Genomic DNA, 22,260 nt, shown 5'->3' with positions numbered 1-22,260 from the left:
ATTTCAACAGGTTTGATGTTTTCATTGAGCGGAAATTTCACAATTATTCATCGTTCCAACCTCCTTGTTAACCAACTCTCTGCCACCTTGATTTTTAGCACGTGTATTAAAGCAGGAAGGAGGAGACTATGGGTATTGGTTAGGCCTAAGTCACATTTGCCACGGCGGCCGTGGGGTCTACAAAATCTACGGCCACTAGCAATTATAGGGCGGCCGCAGTATTTCCACGGTCACACAATGTAGCAGTCACATATGTTTTTATTTTTCGGGTAGCCGAACGGCGTATTTATAAATTGTGGAGACCGAAAACGTGGGGGTGCCGTACGGTCTTTGATTTGATGTCGCATGGTGACCTTAGGGCGTTCCTGCGGCGGCCATAGAATTTTCAAGGCAGACGCAAGTTGCCCGCAAGGCGACCACAGGGGAGCCCAAAGGCGAACGTGCGGCCAGACGGACGGTAACGAGTGGGTTCTTTTTTTTTTTTACCAGTGCTTTTGTTTCGGCTTGTCGAATTGCTACGGCAAACGTAGAAATGAAAAAAGTAAAACTCCGCACTACAATTCCACGGCAACCCCTACGGCCTGTAAAATATAGCCAAACGGCGTAGGGCCACCGAGGCCACCGCACGTTTCTGTCAATTCAGAGGGCGTACGACCGCCGTATCCTCGCCGTAGAGCAAATGTGACTTAGGCCTTACCAACACTGTAAATGTTAGCTTGCATCTCCTCAAATAGTAATCTACATGCATTACTATAAATTTTATTTTAAAATATTTGGGTGAAATTGATGGAATCTCCCATGATGAGGCCGAAGCACTGGGTCTGTTGCCCTCACATCAGAGGCAAGTCGGTGGTCTCCGTTTTTGACTGTCTATTATCCAACATTGCTCCCTCTGCTCTCCATCCTCTACTAACACTCCACAGCAACTCTAGGATGCTCATGTTCTTCCAGTAACCCCCTCATGGTTAAACTTCCAAAATTCAGGCTGAGTGCACACCTGAACTCTTTCATTCCTTGCTCCTCTCATTAATGGAACCACCTTCCAGAGGCTGTTCTGTCTCGCACTTCACTCCAGCTACAACTCAGAAGTTCACCATCATCTCATGTCAATCCCCAATTCTGACCCATATTTTTACTCCCATGAACCTTTCCGAGCCCAACCATTTTACTTGCTTGTTTCAGTATTTCCTCCCCTCTTCCCTTTTCCTGTTAGTTTCTTCACTTGATATTTATCCCACTGTCAGTTCTACCATGCTCTACCATGAGACTTGCTTCTATGAAGATATTGTTTTTGAAACCAGCCTTGCAGATTTGCAAATGGGAGTGGGATATCATTTTGAATTTCTGACTCAACAGAGGAATGTGATGGGAGAGAGAGTCACTGTAAAGAAAGGCAATTGATGTGCAAGGTAACGAAATGCAGGAGACAGGAAAACAAGGGCAAAATTAATGGGACAGTAGTAAAACAATTGCCTTTTTCGTTAATGTTTTGTGTAAGGGAAATGAAATACACTCACTGCTGTAAAAAAGAATCTTTACTGTTGTACGACTTAAGCCTGGTGTTGGCTTAGTGGTTAGGATGGTGGCTTGGGGTCCCAGGGTCCTGAGTTCAAGCCCCGTTGGCTGCTGAATTAACACCAGGGGGTTGACTCAGCCTGTCATCCTTCCGAGGTCGGCGAAATGAGTGCCAGTGTACTGGTCCCGGTGTATGCCCTGGTTAGAATAGGTGTACCATATCCCTGTGTGTCATAAGAGGTGACCAGGGTTGGCGTCAGGAAGGGCATCTGGCCATAAAACATTGCATCAAGAAAAAGCCAAAACCCCTGCACAGCAGGGAAAAATGGCTGTAAAAACGGTCATTTTTACTGTTGTACAACTTCTCATGATGTACCGACTCAAGTCTCGGAGTCCCACTCGACTTGTAACGGAGTATTTCTTTTCATTCAATTTAGAAGAACTCGGACTCGGACTCTGTCTTGGGCATAAGGACTCAAACTTTATATTAAGCCGTGATGATACTGGTCACCTCTCGCACATATGTATGCAAGAATGCTCAAAGTTATTGCAAGCCTACCTAGAGTTGAGTGAATCATTTGATTTTCCTAAAACTTCTCTTATGCCAAGAAAAAATAAATAAATCCTTCACCCCAAAGCCATTGACAAAACCTGCAGCCAGAAACGACCGAGCATCGAATCCATTTGTATGGGCATGCTATTTCCACTAAACATAAAATTTGAGGGAACTCTATGGAGAACAGGGTAGGGGGTTGACAGTGGAATGGGGGGGGGGAGGGTTGGAATTTGCCACCATTCCTCCCAAACCAGACTCCGTGACATAATGGTTAAGAGCATCCGCTCCAAGTATGGGAGGTCGGCGGTTTGAGTCCTTGCTGAATTATATGACCAAATACTTTTAAAAAAAACCAAAGACCAAAAAATAAGACCAAAGACTGTACGTGCTGCTGCCTTGCTTGATGCCGAGCATAAAAGTAGAGCACAGACAACAAAACCATAGGTTGGCAATTCCAGTGCAGGCTTTAATGGTCTAATCCTGCATTGGAGAAACTTGTAATTATTTATTTAACTCTCTGAAACTCCCTTTCCTGCCCTTTTTTCCCATTCACTTCTGACTGTCAACTTTATTTCATTTCCATTGCTCTGGTACATAATGTACAGATGGGCCAAAAAGTGTTTTCTGTTGCCAGTCATATCCTGAAAAGATGGCTTCATTGTTGCAAAACACAAAACAAAGGTTTCCCTTTACAGTAAATATGGACCATGATAAATACTTATAAACAGAGGAGTATATAAACAGAGGACTTAAAAAAATAAAATAAAAACATCTTTGGTCTTTAGTTTGTTACCTGCACAATCTCATTTCCTGAGAATGTTTCTGCAGATGCATCTTCCTTGCTTTCCACCACCTCTTCCACCTCGGTCTCCACTTCCGCCTCTGCCGCAACAGGCGTCACCGTGACAATCGGTGTAAAGCTGGTAGGTGGAGGACACGTGGTTCCAGTAATGGCAGGGAGTGGGCCATCTGTATGTACATTCATGGTAGGTCCAAATGACCTTGGTCTTTGGCCCTCTGAAAGAGCGGATGACGAGTGGGCTGCAGAAAGAGCTGTGCAAGCAAATTATGGGGAATGTTACAAACAGAGTGCATGAAATAATGGAAGAAAAGTGGGGTGAAAGGTAAAGTTAATGAGAAAAAGAGGGAAGAGGCTGATTGGATCCTTGTGATGATGAGGAGGAAAAAAATAATTTAATAAGGAAGATGGTGGGAAAAGGTACGGGTGATGTAAAAACAAAATGATCAGGTGACAAGGTAGGGGATTCACACCTGCATTTGTAAGTCGAGGCAGTGTGTGACGCTTGCTGGCTGTGCGGTTGAAGAGTGGAGCAGGACGGTGAATCTGAGCACTGGCCTGTCGTGTTTGGGCCTGAGTGCGCCCCGAATAACGAAACCGTGAGCCCAAAGTAAGAAACCGCCCACGTGGAGGAGCTTCAGGTGTTACAAGCCTGAATGAGGTTGAGAAAAGGGAGGAAATAAAATAAATATATTGGTAGCTGCAAACACATCAACAACAAATGCCTTACAATCTCCACCATTAAACAAACTAAACATGTATAATTAATAATGTAATTGTTGAAGGACTATTCCAGCATTCAGTCAAAGAGCATTTTGGCACAAGGGATGTGCAGAACAGCTGATTGCAAGTTTCCACGTAATACAATTGCTTTGTCCAAAAAAAAAAAATATCATTCAGCATGTGCAATTCATGCACCCTTAGGTTTTTAAGTGGTGATACGGGCATTTTGAACAAGTTTGAAAAGTTTTCACCAAGACACCAGCGTGTGTATCATCAAAAAAAAAAAAACAACAAAAAAAAAAAAACATACTGATTACATCCTTTAACAATCGACTACAATGACATCTTTCAGAAAATGAGGGGAAATAAATCGATGGACAACTTCAAGCAGGGTCTTCCATTCACCATTTTGCAACACTCTTCAATGCGAGGAGAGGAACTGTTAATGACCTTAGAAGACATTGTCATCAACAAGAGATGCCAAGAAGTACATGTCCCAGGAGAATGGCTCCCGCTCAGGACCGATACAGTCACACAATCATTCAAAACACATTGGTAGGAAACTGCCCAGAGTACTCCAACCTTGAGCACCCTGCGGAAATATGGGGGGGACGTATCTCAGACAGACGGAGGAGGAGAAGATTGGGACGAAACTCTGTGCAGAGCGTTGGTGCTGCCTCAGCAGTCTCCTTGGCGATTGGGCACTCATTTTGCCGACCTCGGAAGAATGGCAGGCCGAGTTAACCCCACCTGGTATTAATTCAACAGCGAAGTGGGATTTGAACTCAGGACCCTAGGATCCAAAGACCACCACCCTAACCATTAAGCAAACACCAGGCATAGACAGACTGAAGAAGACAGAAAGACCACCGACCTGCCTGCAGTGAGAGAGTGAGAGACCGAAAAGACAGCCTGATCGCAGGAGATGCCAATGATTCTCAATGCCTTGGTTTCCACGGCGTGTAGCCGAGAAAGGTGAGAGGCAGGAGCACCAGCCCAGAGGGGAGAGCAGTACTCCTTCAGGCTGCGGATAGAAACTTTGTATGTGGTCAGGAGCTCAGATGTGCCAAGGAAGGACTTTGCACGACAGAGGATGCCCAGTCAGCGGCTGGCTTTGGAGGCCAGGTTGGAAATGTGGCTTTCCCAGGAAAGATCATGACAGATAGCAAGACCAGAAGCTTGAATGAAGGGACTTCTTCAAGACAATTGTTGAGAAAGTAGATAGGGTGGGGGGGGGGGGAGTTCCAGACGGTCCTTTCAGAGAGACATAGTGAGTGTGAGATTTGTCAGGATTGAAAGACATGTTCCACATGTTGTACCAGCTTGTGATTTTATCCAGATCTGCAGAGAGGGAAGAAGCTGCTGCTTACTGATCCGAGGGATGACAGGTGTTACGGCAGAGGGTGCAGTCATCAGCAAAGAGATAAAGAGGATTTTCCAGAGTCAGAGAGATCATTGATGAAAACCAGAAAAAGAACAGGGTCCAGAAAACTGCCTTGAGGAACTCCAGCCTGGACAGGAAGAGGGGATGAGAGAACTCCATGAAGGGCCACACGTTGACTGCAGCAGGAGAGGAAGTCTGAGAGCTATGAGTGGAGATGGCCTTGGATACCATACGATTAGAGTTTGGTGAGCATGGCAAGGTGCCAGACCGTATCGAAAGCACGCAATGTATCTCGGGATATGGTTCTGATTTCATGTTTGGCATTGAGGATCTCCATCCATTGTTGGGAGACCAGACGCAGCATATCCAGGGTAGAGTGACCTAGTCTGAATCCAAATTGATCATCGGAAATCAAGCCATTGGAGAAGAGGAAGGATTTAATGTCTAAAGCGATGATGAATTCCATAACCTTGCTGATGATTGGGAGAAGGCTGATTGGTCTGTGGTTTCAGGGATCTGTTTTTTCACCTTTTTAAGCAGAGTGGTAATCTTTGCCAATTTCCAAGCAGATGGCAGATGACCTTGAGCAAATGAGAGGGTGAATAGAACATAAAGAGGGTGAGCAAGAGCAGCAGAGCAGATTTTTAGGACACGTGGGCTGATGCCGTCTGGACCACATGCAGAATCTGAGTCGAGGTTTGACTTTTAATCACAAATGTACCTCTTATCATTTGAAAGTTGGAAAAAGACACATATCTATTTTGGAGGGTAACAAAGTAAAAAGTGAAGCGTTGAGGTGGTCTTAGTGTTTGGGTTCCACTTTCAACTTATCTTCCATTTGTTGCCACTACCATTCCAGGGAGACAATTCCATACATTAACGACTCTCCGAGTAAAAGACCCCTGCCGCACTGCTGTCTCAACTCCTCCCTTTTTTACTCTCAGACGATGACCCCTGGTCCTATCACTGTCTATTGTACTGAATAATTTTTCTGCACTTATTTTGTCGATACCCTTCATTATCTCAAACATCTCTGATATCCCCTCATACCCGCCTCCTTTCTAATGTATAAAACCACGTCTCCTTCAGGCGCTCCTTATAGCCGAGTCTTGCTTGGTCCAGAATCAATGTAATAGCCCTGTGATGAACCCTCTCTATAGCAGCTGTCCTTGACGTGTGGTGACAAAAACTGCACAAAATATTCTAGAAGGAGATTCACCAAGTGTTCAAGTATAAACGTCAATTCAAATAAAATAATTAAATTAATTTGATTAAGATAGTTTGAAGAAAAAAAAATCCAGAAGTTTAGTGCCAATGAAGCAGTCTCATTCATCACCCTTATGGCCTTACACAATGTAATGAGACAATGAGTCAGAGTTTAGAAGATGGAGGATTTATTGATCACCATAGAAGGCAGTGTCAATTGTCGTCATACTTACATAGCCATATGTATGGCTGAGTCTTCTTCACCCAGATACTGTCCCTCTCACATGCCATGCCCTCTCATGCTATATAATCAAGATATACATCATGGTTCTTGGAAGTATTATGAAGGCGATTTGTGTTATACTGTGTTCAAATACATAATTCAATTGAAACAGAGATTTAAAGAGGCTGAAAGGCATAGAAATAAATGAATTCCGGGTTTTACCACAGTTTTCTCCAGCAGCTATTACACCACCTTATCGAACACGTTGCGTTAGTTCTTCGTGCATGTTGTATGTGGCCATTATGACGCCTTAAAAAGAGCAAGTTTCCTCTTTGGAATGATTTTCGATTTTGCCTGCCAGACAAGCGGAGTAAAAATATTATCTCACTCCTCTTTGTGCATATGCGATCGGCACAAATTAGAGCCAATATACGGTAAAACGGCAGACTTGTCTTTCCGTTCATGTTCCAATGTGTGTTAAAAAATATAACATTCTATTTAAATAAGCTGTTCCTCGATCATAAATTGAAAAGACAGAGACACAGACGGATGGACAGACAGACAGACAGACAGACACAGACATGAACATATTGCTTAACCCCGCTTCTTGCTTCGCATGTGTGGGGTAATAACACAACACAACACAACACACCTGAAGAAAGTGTGATGTTCTACACAGACTTTCCAGAGGCGCTTGGAGGCACGATGACTGGGAAGCTTGAAACCAATGGTACTCTCAAACTGCTCCAACTATGGTAAAACAAACACGTTTGAAAGTATTAGAAATAAATGCAAGTTCTCACATACTTCCCACCGCCTTGCCCCTTTAATATGTATGTATGTATGTGTGTATGTATATACTATATATATATATATATATATATATATATATATATATATATATATATATATATATATATATATATATATATATATATATATATATATATATATATATATATATATATATACATACATACATACATACATACATCTCATTCAAACTACTCAATCATTCACATTAATGTTCGGTATCTTCTGGGTGACTCAGGAAGCTGAAATTTCATGTGCCGATGGACATCGAAGCTGATATACCAAGAAAAATCACAGAACTTCCGGTTCTGGGTTTGGAGCGTCGGCAGGTCTCCTTCAGGGCTCTCTGCTGACTATCTCAAAGTTACGTTTCCGGTCGTTATCTGTCCCGTTTTAACTGTTTATTTTCTCACCTGCATGTTACTGTGTGTTCCTAGTTCGGTTTTGTTTCAAACATTGTGCTATTTTGTGAGTTTTCGTCGACCTTGTCTTACCAAGTGCTTGAGGCCTACCCATCGTTCCCTTCGGTGTACGATCGTGTTTATTTGTATTTTCTCCCCATTACCTTCAATTTATATCTTCCCCACTTTCCCAACGTCCCCCATCCCTCCCAACAAAACTCTATTCCTCGTCTTAAATAAAACAAAAAAAAAAAAACCTACCTTTCTCCTTGCACACTCACAAGTCTCAATTCTTTTTCTTCTTCATCCTCCTCTTCTTCTTCCCCCTGCCAGCACACCATCTTTATTCTACTGACCTGACCCTCTCTCGCCATGACCTTCACGATTTCTTCCGATCGACATTCCATTCCCGAATCTTACCTGTTCTGCAAAAATACATCAAAAAATAATAATATTCCTTGTATCCTTTCGATCTCAACATGTCTCTCTCTACTCTTCCTGGTACTTTTCATCGACCCAGCAGCTTCACACTGCGTTTACCGTCCAAATTCACCACACACTTCCACGATTTTACTTCAACCTTCCCTTTTGCAAATGTTACGCAATCCTTATTTAAAATAAATAATTTCACTTTTGACGATACACCTTCCAGAGCCAAGTGCTTCTCCCATAACCATGTGATCTGTTTACACCCCCTGCGTTTACCGATCCAATTTCACCATTCACCTCACGATTTTTTTCGACAACACTTCCATGACCTAATCTTTATAGCCTGGTGTTGGCTTAGTGGTTAGGGTGGTGGTTTGGCATCCAAGGGTCCTGAGTTCAAGCCCCGTTGGCTGCTGAATCAACATAAGGGGGTTGATTCAGCCTGTCATCCTTCCGAGGTCGGCGAAATGAGTACCAGTGTACTGGTCCCAGTGTATGCCCCGGTAAGAATAGGTGTAGCATATCCCTGTGTGTCGTAAGAGGCGACCAGGGTTGGCGTCAGGAAGGGCATCCGGCCATAAAACATTGCCTCAAGAAAAAGCCAACCCCTACACAGCAGGGAAAAATGGCTGTAAAAAACTTCCATGACCTAATCTGATGAAAACTCTCTCAAACAATAATAGTAATTAAAATAAAAAAAAGATCTCGTATAATGCTTCATCTTCCTCTTTCACACATGTGGTACTCTTTACTGTCTCATAATGCACTACTCTTCTACTATTTAAAGACTGCTCTGAATTTGACCTCTCCTTCATACCTTGCCTTAAAAATCCAACTATTACAGCGTTTCTTCTCCATTCTCTGAATTCGCCTTTATTGCATCCATCAAGAAACGTGTTTTATCGCATCTCTGGCCTAAAACTGAAAAAAAAACCCAGTTTGCTATGAATGTTTGCTTTCCATCAACCATTCTTCTTTTCCAATTTCAGTGACAACTCACCCCTCACTCTCAAAGCAACCATCACACTCTTCTCCCTCCAAGCCTCCCTCTCATCTCCCTCAAAAACTCCCCCTCAACTTTCTCCCACCATTCACCTCCCTCACTCATCCTTCTCAAAGTTGCCTCCCCTCTCATCCACAAAGCTGCCTACTTCCACTGCCCTCTCACCTCCATCTCTTCACTCCACCTCCTCAACTGCCTTCTTCCCCCACTCTTGTCCCCCCTCTCCCCCCGCACCACAGAGCCTTTTCTTCTCCTCATCCGGCCCTCCCCTAGCTATTCTGCAATCCCCCACACTCTTTCAACAATCCTCCTTACCCCCCCCCCATCCCTTGTCCTACTCCCCACTCCCCTCCCACCACCTGCACCCAAAGCCTCCTCCCCTCACTCTTCATCAACAGTGTGGACCTCAAATATCCAGGGCCTTCGCTCAATACTTTCAGATCTTTCCATACAGGTTTCCACTGACAAACCAGACATAATCTGCCGAACAGAAACTTTCCGCCCCCAAGACGTATCTAACTCCCAAGTATCTCTCCCTGGTTACTCCCTCCTCCGGTATGACAGACCTGAGCCTCGTCCTGGTGGAGTTGCTCTCTTCATCAAAGACTCTATTCCTCACTCTCCATGCACTGACCTCACTCCCCCACACCCCCAGGAATACCTCTGGCTATGGCTTCCCCTCCACTCCCACCTCATGTTTATATGTGTACTGTACCGTCCACCGAACAATGATGACTCCATCTTCACCTCACTATCCGAAAACATGGACCAACTTCTATCTTCTCATCCAAACTCTCTCTTCCTCATATGTGGCGACTTCAATTGTCATCATGCCAGTTGGCTAGGTGTGGGTACCTCTCTCACCTGTCATGGCACTTCAGCAACAGCTTTCTGCGACTCATTGGGACTGACTCAATCGGTCAGCTTCCCAACCCGGATCTCAACCAATTGTACTCCATCTCTTCTGGATCCGATTTTGATAAATTTCACTGACAATATCTACTGCTCTTCCTCAGCTCCAATCGGTTCTTCGGACCACGTCCTTATCAAAGTGAACATCTCTCTGGCTATTATCAGAGAACCACCTCACCGCCGTCGAGTCTGGCATTTCAGTCAAGCCGACTGGCAGGGTCTCCAAGCAGCCATCAAACTTATGGACTAGTCTCCTATCGCTACTTTCTCCAACATCAACTCAACCTGGGAATTCTTTCGAAGAAACTTGCTCTCCCTAATGCACAGATTTATCCCCTCTCGTCTTCAGCTGTCCTACCCTTGGTTCACTGAAGCTTGTGGCGAGGCAGTTGTCCTGAAACAACTTGCCTTTGCCTCATGGAAAGCAAACCCAACTAAGGGTAATCTCAGTTCCTTCCATAAAGCTCGGAAGAAGTGTGTATCTACCCTCAGGAGAGCCAGAAAACAACATCTTTCTAAGCTCAAGTCTGACGTTTCAAACCTCTCTCTCCCTCCTCAAAATGCTGGTGGCATCTAATCAAATCTGTTTCTGGTGTATGTTTCCCCTACATCCCTCCCTTACCTCAAATGGCCGCACTGCTGATACCGCACGTGAAGAGGCTGAATGCCTAAACTCGGTGTTTGCAGCTAAATCTTGTGTCCAAAACCCATGGCTTTCTCTAGCCACCTTACCCAGTCGCACTCAACTGTCCCTGGACTCTGTGTCCTTTTCTCCTGACAAGGTGGAGAGCTTGCTGTCAAACCTCGACTCAGATTCTGCAACCGGTCCAGACGGCATCAGCCCACGTGTCCTAAAAACCTGCTCTTCTGCTCTTGCTCGCCCTCTCTCTGTTCTATTCACCCTTTCATTTGCTCAAGGTCATCTGCCATCTGCTTGGAAATCAGCAAACATTACTGCCCTGCATAAAAAAGGTGCAAAAACAGATCCCTGCAACTACAGACCAATCAGCCTTCTCCCAATCATCAGCAAGGTTATGGAATCCATCATCGCTTCAGACATGAAACCCTTCCTCTTCTCCAATGGCTTGATTTCCGATCATCAAATTGGTTTCAGACGAGGTCACTCGACCCTGGATATGCTGATTCTGCTCTCCCAACAATGGATGGAGGTCTTCAATGCCAGACATGAAATCCGAGCCGTATCCCTGGACATATCTCGTGCTTTTGACATGGTCTGGCACCCTGCCCTGCTCACCAAACTCTCTTCCTATGGTATCCAAGGCCATCTCCACTCATGGCTTGCAGACTTCCTCTCCTGTCGCAGACAACGTCTGGCCCTAAATGGAGTTCTTTCATCCCCTCTTCCTGTCCAGGCTGGAGTTCCTCAAGGTAGCGTTCTGGGCCCTGTTCTTTTTCTGGTTTTCATCAACGATCTCTCTGACTCTCTGGAAAATCCTCCATATCTCTTTGCTGATGACTCCACCCTCTGCCATACCATCGGTCATCCCTCAGACTGGCAAGCAGCAGCTTCTTCGCTCACTGCAGATCTGGGTAAAATCACAAACTGGTCCAACACGTGTAACATGTCCTTCAATCCAGACAAATCTCACACTCTCACTATGTCTCTCCGAAAGGACCGTTTAGAACCCCCCGCCCCCATCCACTTTCTCAACAATCCTCTGGAAGAAGTCCTTTCTTTCAAGCTTTTGGGTCTCACTATCTGCCATGACCTTTCCTGGGAAAGCCACATTTCAAACCTCGCCTCCAAAGCCAGTCGCCAACTGGGAATCCTCCGTCGTGCAAAGTCCTTCCTCGGCCCACCTGGGTTCCTGACCACTTACAAAGCTTTCGTCCGCAGCCTGATGGAGTACTGCTCTCCCCTCTGGGCTGGTGCTCCTGCCTCCCACCTTTCTCAGCTTCACGCTGTGGAAACCAAGGCATTTCGGATCATTGGCATCTCCCGCAATGAGGCTGAGTCTTTGGGCCTCTCACTCTCTCACCGCAGGCTGGTCGGTGGTCTTTCTGCCTTCTACCGTCTCCTCTCCAGCCTCGCCCCCCCCCTGCTCTCTTTGCGATTTGTCCCCACCACATTTCCGCAGGGTGCTCAAGGTCCGCCAACAACCCCCTTCTGGTAAAACTACCAAAATCACTGTTCACCTTCACTCTTTCATTCCTCCTTTTTTCCCACCTTTGGAATAAACTCCAACACTCTATTCAATCCCATTCTTCTCTCCAGGCCTTCAAAACAGCTGCTCACCACCACCTCTTATCATCCACCATCCAAATCCTCGATCTTTTCTGCACCCGATAATCCACCCAAGCCCACCTCCTTCAAATTCCCTGCTTTCCTTCCTGAAAGTCCATGTAAAATCCATCTTGTATTCCCCATGTTCCCCGCCCCATCCCTCCCTTCCACAGATCTCCTGTCTCTGTTCCCCACTGTTTTGTCCTTTCCACTCCCGCCATTCTTGTCTCATGCCCGCCTTGCTGTGTGTTGTGTAATAGCTCTCACACGAGCCTAGACAAGGTATACAAAAAAAAAAAGTCGGAAAGCGTCAGTCAACGAAAATATTCATCAATTCAAAAAAAGAAATTCAGGTGAGCGACCGGAGACCAATGGGAAAGCATGGTTTGTTATTGATTACAATGTATAAGCATACCATGCGAGTAATATACATATATATATATATATATATATATATAAATATATATATATATACATATATATATATATATATATATACATATATATATATATATATATATATATATATATATATATATATATATATATACATATATATATATATATATATATATATATATATATATATATATATATATATATATATGTAATAATCTTACGTTCCTCACTTTCTGTCCTTCCCCAACCCCTCCACACAAACAAAATGGAGCACATGGTGGCAAAGTTCACAATCTGAATCAACCAAAGAGCTCTCAGCATAACTTGCAGGTGGAAATACAAAATTTAAAATTCAATTGAAATTAAGTACTGCAGTTTCTTTCCACTTGATTCAGTAGTTCTTTCACATAAAATTCAATTTTTAGATCATTACAAAATAAAATAAAATAATTAAAACTGGTAAAAAACCAGTAATCCCAGACTTCAAGGCGTGCAAATGCCGTGCATCCGATCATATGACTTCAGTTTGCACCGGCTCCACAATGGGGTCACGCTACGGTGTCCCTAATGTTATATCAATGAAGGATTGTAAAGCCGATAGCAATACATGATAAAGAAAGAAATTTCAAATTGGACAAATCGAGGCTGATCAAATTTTCAAGTCCCCAAAAAAGTTCAATAACTACACATTTGCTTATTAATGTAAATGGCGAACTTGTAGGACGTTAAACGATCTTCCAGAATATGCAGTCACTATAGCTCTATCTTCTTTAGATTTCATTTTACGACATGTCAAAAATGGGTGATTTTAAACTTTGGGGTGCTCTGGGGCCTCACTGGGATCAAATACAAACGTAGTATAAGCATATTTGGAGTCCCCTCTTAATGACCTATCTAAATCTGTCATTAAATTTTTTCAACTCTCATTTGCATATTTGGCATATTTAATGAGGCGAATCGGCATCATTTTAATCATATAAATTATACAGCGATTTCGACCAAATTAACAACTTAACATTCCCGTGGAATATCGCAAATGTCTCCAAAAGATTGAGGCTGTCGGGTTAACCCTTCTGGAGAAGATGTTTTTAGGTTTTGGATAAAATCCAATATGGCCGCCATATCACGTGACCAACGTCATCAAAATTTTCAAAGTATAAACTACAGGTGGAGAGTTATTATGATGTTAAGTTTCATTGAATTTCATCTAAACGTTTTCATTTTACGACATTTCAAAAATGGGTGATTTTAAACTTTGGGGGGCTCTGGGGCCTCAATGGGGTCAAATACAGACATGGTATAAACATGTTGGGAGTCCCCTGTTTATGGCCTATCTAAATCTGTCATTAAATTTTTTTCAACTCTCATTTGCATATTTAATGAGGCGAATCGGCATCATTTTAAATCATATAAATTAAATAACGATTTTGAACAAATTAACAACTTAACATTCCCATGGAACATCGGACATGTGTGCAAAAGCTTGAGGCTGTTGGGTTAACTATTCTGGAGAACAAGATGTTTTTAGGTTTAGGAGAAAATCCAATATGGCTGCCATACCACGTGACCTACGTCATCAAATGTTTCATAGTATAAACTTCAGGTGGAGAGTTATTACGTTGTTAAGTTTCGTTGAATTTCATCCAACAGTTTTCCCTCCAGATCCGCCACAAAATCGGTCAGTAGAACATAAAACGCCTTAATAATAAAAATAATAATACTAACGAATTCAAGAGGGCTTCAGCCATGCTTGAAGCCCTAATAATAATAATTCCCACTCAACTGCTTATTCCTTTCTTCAGTGAGCTCATCAACTTCATTAAAATCCTGCTTATCCTCAAATAATTATTCCATAATTCTGTCCCACAGCTAGTTTCCTATATGTATACATCTCCGGGACGAATCTTGATGTAGAAACTGTTTCTCTTGTACGATATTTTAAGGATCTTTGCCCAGGGGAAGCGGTTGATCCGTAAATGGTCCTTGTAAACCAGCAAGCCGCTTGCACAAATTCCAAGTCCAATGTCTACTCCTTCAGAATCCTGCAAATGGCAAACAAAAGTCAAATGAAATGGAAGAATCTGGTGGTTGGTGAAGCTTGAAATGAGTCAAATTGACACGTTATGGGGAAGGTGAAGGTGAGGGGCAGCCGGGGCGGGGGTGAAGATAGGATAGTGTCATGTCTCACCTTCGCAGGGTGCACATCCACCCCATACATAGCGAGTTTCTTGGCATTTTCAAGAAAGCTGAGGTCAGCCTCAGCTGGACTTTGCCCTCTGTGATGGGGACAAACGATTAGTTGCTCCATGCAAAAGTTATGCAAGACCAATAAAATTAAGAACAGAGACAGTGTTCATAAGGATACTTGTTTTGGCCACTCTGCTGTTCTTTGGAAGTTAGTTTAAAATCTGGATGATCACTAAAAACAATGTCTAAAATAGCACAAACAGATCAATGATGCAGTTTTGTGGCAAGCAAATTACACACAAGTTGTGAAAATAAACACAAGTGATTATGACAAACTCAAATAGAGAATACGATTTGTGAGCATTGAAAACAGGAATTTTTATTTTTACTTCGAGAAAGAGAAAGAGAGAGAAAAAGAGAGAGAGAGAAAGAGAAAGAGAGAGAAGGAGGAGAAGGAGAAAGAGAAAGAAAACACAAAACACTTCTAAACTCAAGTTATGGGCTGCATAATGTTTCCAATTAAAAGCCACATAACCTTTCCAGAGATGCCAACTTTTGGAAATCAGAATTAGGGAGGATTTTCAACCGACACCAAATAATGTGCGCAAAGCGCACATCTCGAGCGCGGAGTGCTCGACCCTTGCGGCGGGGTCCAGGGCCCGCCTTAGGGCCCTGGAAGCTCTGGGGTTCTAGACGCTCTCTCGTGCCCTCTGAGCCCTATTTTGGAGCATTTAACATGTTAAGAATTCCCACTTTTTGAACAAAAAAAGGGGAAAAATTGTGCACTTTTTAATGTTACATGTATGTTAATATTAGTAAGTTAGGGGACAATCAAAGATTAACAAAAAGCACAAAAGAAGCAATATTTTTCTTACCTTACTGGCTGGTACTACTGCTGCTTGCTTTTTCCATGGCAGCTTTGCTGAGTGACAGCTGTGTGGCTCTTTTAGCCCTTCTGATTATGTCTTTGCTGTATTCTCTCTGGTAGCAAGGGGTGCTATGAGCTAGTTTTTCAATTAAGAGAGCTTCCAGGGTTTTGACACTCAAATTGGGACGAAATTCAGTATGATTCTTCCGTACAAGACTGAGTGCCCGCTCACATGATGCGTTCGAATGAGCAATGACCAAGATTCCCTTCATCACTTTGCTCAAATTAGGATACTTCTTGGCACCAGTGCAGGGATCTGTGAGCTGTGAAACTGATGCCACTGCTCATCCACTCTCACTGTCTCAGTAGCAATTGTAGCTATGGAGGCGTCTGCCTGGTAGTGAGCGAATTCACTCTCAAGACTGTCGATGTCACTATCACCGCCACTAAACAGACAGGGGAATTTCTTGATGAAAACTCCACACAGTCAAACCCCACTTCTTGGTGTAGCTTAACATCCAGCACCTGAGCATGCTTGGCTAATTCATCATCTAGCGGCCAGGTTTTGAAGATATAATTGCAGGCTTTCACATAATATGAGCGAACTGCACTGAAGAAACCTTGGATGTCTGACTCACTCAGAGTGAAGGTGGATTTCTTGAGACTCCTTTGTTCCCTTTATATACAGTTTGGCATCGTTCCCAATCATGAGGTCCTCATCATTCTTCTGATGATTTCTGTCAGAGAAGGGTACATTTACCAGAGCAACCGATGACACCGATGGTTTCAAAAACCGTATGAAGATATCTTTCAGAAGATCATTCAATTCTCCGTGCAGGAGATGAATACAGGGTTCGTCTCTTGGAGCAGAAGATTCCCCTTCTCAAAAAGCTTGTTAGCATATCGAAGGAAGAAACAATAGAGTTTTGTTTGTGGAGACAAGAACATCCTGTTGACACGTTTTTCTCTAGATTCCTGCACAGTGTTTGAGGAAGATGCGCTTAGTTGTAGAACTCGTAGTACACTTAGCCGCAGGGCGATCACACTTGCGTTTACTGCCAGCAGAAGAGGTCAGACTCGTAGTACCAGATCCAATTTTACGTTTGAGGAGAGAGCTTGGAGGTAGGTGCAGCCAAGGAAGAAGACCTCTGATTCGAAGGTTTTGCTGAGCTTCTATCAAGTGATTTGGCAAAAGCAGAACTTAATTTGGGTCCTTCTTTGCCTGTAGATGGGACTATCACAGTCTTTCTCGACTCTGAAGGGATCTGCTTTGTAGATGAACGTGATGAAGGGCCGGTGATGCTACCTGCTCTCAGCATTGGTTTTGGTGCTGTCCCTGCTGTCTTCTTTCGCAGCAGATACTGCAGTGGTAGTGGTGAATGCTGCTCCACTAGTGCTTGATCCTGCAGTGCCAGTACTGGCAGTAGATACAGTGCCGTCCTTCTTGCTCGTTGTTAGAGTCTTGGCTACAGTTGGTTGCATTTTTCTTCGTACTTCTTCTCTTTGAAGAAGAGGCGAAGTGGCTCCCACTGTTCAATCAGCCTGTCTAGGCACTGACCAAGGGACAGCCACCTTGTTGAGACATACTTCAGAATCTTGTGTGTCGGGGCATCACAGAGTCCTTGCAGTGCTTTCACTCCTTTGACGCGTTTACTACCTTTGTACAAGTAGTAGTAAATATCGATGAGAAAGTCATCTAATTCAATGGGTAAGGCCTGAGCCGCGTTTGGTCAGACAGTGCATCATATGGCAAGGGCATCCCATGATGTAGCACTCTGGATTTTGTTTGTGGATATAAGCAGCGACTCCTTTGTGCTTGCCCACCATGACAGAGGCATTATCAGCACAAAAGGAAACACAATTTCCCACGGAATTTTCCTGTCACTGAACTCATGATCAAGCAGTTTGAAAATGTTTTCTCCAGTGGAATCTTGTTTGCACGCAGGCAAACTTAGCAAACCTTGCTTCACAATCCCAGCACTGTTGTCATGGTACGAAATCAGACAGGATATAGCTGGGCCTCACCACTGTCATTGCTACCGTCTGGAGCTAGGCTAAATGGAGCGAGTCTAGCAATATCGGCAATAGATGAAGCAGTAACATTTGACAACTCACCAATTACACTGGTCAACAACAAATTTGTTGTCTGCATTTTTTAAGCTGATTTAGGACGAATCTGATGCGCTGAATCCAAAACTCACATTAGTTTTGTTCAATCAGGTCAAGTTTTTGAGATATGGCCACATGTCGTTTTTTACATTTTTGTTCACATGTACGCATGTGTGGAGCATTTTAGAAGAAGTTGGTGGGGGTAAAATATCATGTCAAATAATTGTTTTAATTGGAAATAATATGACAAGAAGTATTCAGGTACGATAGTTCTGGGTGATTATGTCGAAAAGGATCAGTTTGAAGTCATAAAACCTCAAAATCTTCCAAAAATTGGTGAGGCAAAGCATAAAGTTCGTGGATCAAAACTAAAGTTAATGGGGCAGATTTTGTAATAATGTGATACAAAAAAGTTGTATTTCTTGGAAATAACGAACTCTGAAGAATGTACAATACCTACATGCGCCTAATTTATGGCATGCGCTTCTGCTCAAGCTTGGAGTGCCACAGTACGAACCCAAAGATTGGAGACTGTTCATTGACAGCAGCAAGCGATCACTGAAATGTGTTCTGCTACACAACGGCAACCATTTTGCCTCTGTACCCATCGCTCACTCGACTACACTGAAGGAGAAGTATGAAGCGGTGAAGTACGTGCTGGAGAAAATTGGTTATGATCAGCTTAAGTGGTTTATTTGTGTTGACCTGAAGATGGTGAACTTTTGTTGGGACAACAGTCTGGCTTCACCAAGTACCCATGTTTTCTGTGCATGTGGGATAGTAGGGACCGTGCTCAGCATTACACGAAGAAGGACTGGCCTGTGTGGGAGGAATTGGTGCCATGCAAAGAAAGGAACGTCATCAACGACCCTCTGGTGGACAGAGACAGAATACTCTTCCCACCGCTGCACATCAAGCTCGGCTTAATCAAGCAGTTCACCAAGGCTCTGGACAAAGATGGTGACTGCTTCACTTACTTGTGCCAGGCTTTTCCAGGATTGACCATGGAGAAGTTGAAAGCTGGCATCTTTGATGGTTCTCAGATCCGTCAGCTCATCAGAGATCCAGAGTTCAAAAACTCAATGAACGAAGTGGAACTGGAAGCGTGGAAGACATTTGTTTTGGTAGTGAAGAACTTTCTTGGCAACAATAAGGCCAGAAACTACGCAGAACTTGTCAACAACATGCTGACTGCTTTCAGAAACCTGGGTTGCAACATGAGCATCAAGATGCACTACCTATTTTCACATATGAACCGGTTTCCTGAGATCCTGGGTTCAATGAGTGACGAAAGCAGGGGGAGAGATTCCATCAGGACATGAAGGAGATGGAGACCAGGCATCATGGGGTCAAGCTGGGACGCAGTCATGATGGCTGACTACTGTTGGAATCTGAAGAGAGACCTCCCTGCCGCTGAACATTCCAGGAGTTCAAGAAACGGAAGTTCAAGCCCTGAAGTTTGAACAGTGGTGACGCAACATGCAATTTACTTGTACTTACCTTTATCAATGCCCACCATTCAGATGACAGTAATCGATGTTTCTATCATGTAATCAATAAATGTTGTTGGCAAAACATTTTTTTTTCTTAAAAACATGTTTAGGATGATATGTGTTGACAAAAATCAGCTGATAATGCCACAAAAATGTAATTGATTTTGTCACAAGATCTGATTTTTTCAAATAAACTTAGCACAAAAACCTGACCTGATGGAGAGAAACGGATGCCATTTCCTGATTCAGCAGTGCCAGAATACCCTAATTCACTTGTAGAAATCTAGACAACATTCAGAAAGTAAAAATTGTTGACCAGTGTTCTTTTTTCTTCTTTGTTCTTGTTTTTTTTTTTTTTTCTTTTTTTTCTTGCTTTTTGTTCTTGTTTTTTTTTTTTTTTTTTTTTTGTTCTTGCACATCTTGCACATCTTGCAAGTTTTTGTTCTTGCACATCCATACTTTGAAGAAACTTTGAATCTGGAAACATCTTTGAAATAGAGGTCCAGCATGATCTGAGACTGATATGGGCAAGTTATGTTCCACAATAAATCCACTAAAGAGAAGTTCCGCTTTGTAACATCCTCTTCCTCGCTTGTCCCTTGTTTGGTGAAATAATTCAGAAGTGTACCGGTACTCGTGCTCGAAGATCTCTCCTTTGCAATGTCTGTGTGCCGTTTGCTTCAACGTGCTTCCGAATATCATCGCGACCTCCGTGCTCAACTGAAATATCAACGCTGCATACTGTACAATACGCATGATGAATTCTCTTTCAGACTTTCGAATACACGGGTATTGGAGACTGTATTCGGTCTTGTACTTCTGAGACCATTTCTTGGTCTTCATGTTTCTTTTTCTGCCATTCCATAATCAACAACATCGAGGGTTTGAAGCATCGGTAACTTCGAAGTCGATGTTCCACAGCTGCAGCGCGACTCGTAGAACTCTAGCGGCTGTTAAATTAAACACCGCACGGTGGTCGCGACCGCCGGGCTGGTACGGGCCCAGCTGCATGCAGTGAGCGTATCGCATGCATATACACTGTGCATACATACCGCATGCACTGTATTGCACACATACCGCATGCACTGTATTGCACACATACCGCATGCACTGTATTGCACACATACCGCATGCACTAAATCTCAGTGCATGATCGCATAAGCGAGATCCAGACCCAATGTTTCGCTGCTCCTCATTTGAATTTGCAATTTTTTACGTACAATTTGGTAGCAGCGAACGTTATGGAGTTACCACATGCTATACGTAGCAGACGATGCTTTTCATTCAATTCTCATACTAGTACATTCTGATGAGTGAACAGTGCAAAAATATCAAAATTTCGGGAGGATAAGGATAGTGATCGTAAGGGCGGGAGTTTGGGTGAATTTTCGGAAGCCTCCCGATGAAATCGGGAGGGTTGGCATTGCTGCCTTTCCCCTTTTGAACCCAAAATCGATTCAGTTCATCATTGCATTACACTCCATACTTTTGCCAAGTTTGGTTGAAATCCCTTCAATGTTTCTCAAGTTAATGTGGTACATTAAAATAAAAAAAAAAAACACTAACGGATGAAGGCACAGACAAACAACCCAAAAACATAATGTCTCCAGCTTTCAGCTGTGGAGGTTCAATTATTTTGTAATGTACCAAACCGGTGTGGTTGCTGGCACAGCAACATCAAGAGGAAGAGAAGATGAGAGCGAGAAAGAGGAAGAGAAAATGGAAGAAGAGGAGGAGAAAATGGAAGAAGAGGAAGAGAAAAAGGAACAAGAGGAAGAGAAAAAGGAACAAGAGGAAGAGAAAAAGGAACAAGAGGAAGAGAAAAAGGAACAAGAGGAAGAGAAAAAGGAACAAGAGGAAGAGAAAAAGGAACAAGAGGAAGAGAAAAAGGAACAAGAGGAAGAGAAAAAGGAACAAGAGGAAGAGAAAAAGGAACAAGAGGAAGAGAAAAAGGAACAAGAGGAAGAGAAAAAGGAACAAGAGGAAAATAAACGATTCAACACATCAAACAACTATGAGAAGAAAAAGTGGAAATGCTATTAATTAGTGAAACATGAACCATTTAACCAAACGATTGCACTCAAAAGCAAATCAAATGAGTGAATTCAGCAGAATGTTTTCTGCTGCCACATTCTGTGCTGTGTGGCTAAGACCTACCCACCGATGACTACGATGGAGTTCCTCGACCTTGCGCTCCAGCTCAGGTGTCGTAGCAGAGTTAGGTATAAGATGTAGTGGGGCCAGATAACCTGGCAAGTGTTCCACTGCATCATAATCACCAAGCTCTGCTTGAGCAGCACATGAGGCAAGGAGTGCCAGTGTCACAAATGAGCAGGGCAACCGTCCAGATGTCACATCAGAGCGGAGCTGGAGACAAAGGTGGTAACTGGAAGGAATAACAGTGGATGTGGAAATAGGTGAAGAGGGAGCAAAAATAAATAAACAAGATAATAAATAAATATATAAAAATAAGGGAATGGTAAAAGTATGAATCAAGAAAAAGAAAAAGATTGCAAAGAAAAACAAACCAAACATGAGGGAAAGTACTTGCAAACAAGTGCCCAATGGGCCATTGCTTGTGAAAGCAATATTGTTGATAAAATGCAACACTCAAGCTGTATCTTTTCAACAACTGTACCTTTTGAACTTTCAAGGTCGTAGAAGTGGGTGAATCGCGATGGTGATTACGTTGAGAAGCGACAATAGTGTAATTGTACGCATCAATGTTATCCACGTCATACTGTTGTGGACCGGGTATCGGCGACGAGCACGACCGCTACATGGAGCAGTAGAGTCGGCTCCACCGAACACCTGGAATCTAGATCGTACCTTTCCTATAACTCCGAAGGTACGGGTCCCTTACAGGACCGTGAATCGTCAATAAGTCAACCGCGTGGTACAGGGTTATTTTCCATACTTCAAAATACCTTGAGGCCCACGTGGCGAGCTACCGAGGAATTCACACCCTCGACGGAGCTCGAACAGGACGAGCCGT

General features: G+C 43.3%; 1 protein-coding gene across 13 annotated transcripts in view; it reads right to left on the bottom strand.

The window, feature by feature from the left end:
* LOC147009546 (protein 4.1-like) overlaps positions 1-22,260 on the bottom strand; it is a 124,417-nt gene that overhangs the window by 27,684 nt on the left and 74,473 nt on the right. For 10 of the 13 annotated variants that reach the window (XM_085861255.1, XM_085861252.1, XM_085861254.1 and 7 more), the window contains 6 exons: positions 21,427-21,651; positions 14,797-14,884; positions 14,498-14,650; positions 7,059-7,156; positions 3,344-3,522; positions 2,865-3,124 (listed from right to left, as the gene is read on the bottom strand). In XM_085861255.1, coding sequence (XP_085717381.1) covers positions 2,865-3,124; positions 3,344-3,522; positions 7,059-7,156; positions 14,498-14,650; positions 14,797-14,884; positions 21,427-21,651 — 1,003 coding nt within the window. Of the gene's footprint in view, positions 1-2,864; positions 3,125-3,343; positions 3,523-7,058; positions 7,157-14,497; positions 14,651-14,796; positions 14,885-21,422; positions 21,652-22,260 lie in introns of all 13 variants that reach the window. The other 3 variants (XM_085861262.1, XM_085861261.1, XM_085861263.1) reach the window with 1 other exon arrangement.

The sequence above is a fragment of the Eptatretus burgeri genome, chromosome 17 (genome assembly GCF_056783735.1).
Source record: "Eptatretus burgeri isolate ZD-2024b chromosome 17, Ebu_testis_v1, whole genome shotgun sequence".
Taxonomy (NCBI): domain Eukaryota; kingdom Metazoa; phylum Chordata; class Myxini; order Myxiniformes; family Myxinidae; genus Eptatretus; species Eptatretus burgeri.
Note: the sequence above shows the minus strand (reverse complement) of the source record. Positions and strands in the feature narration are given on the sequence as shown.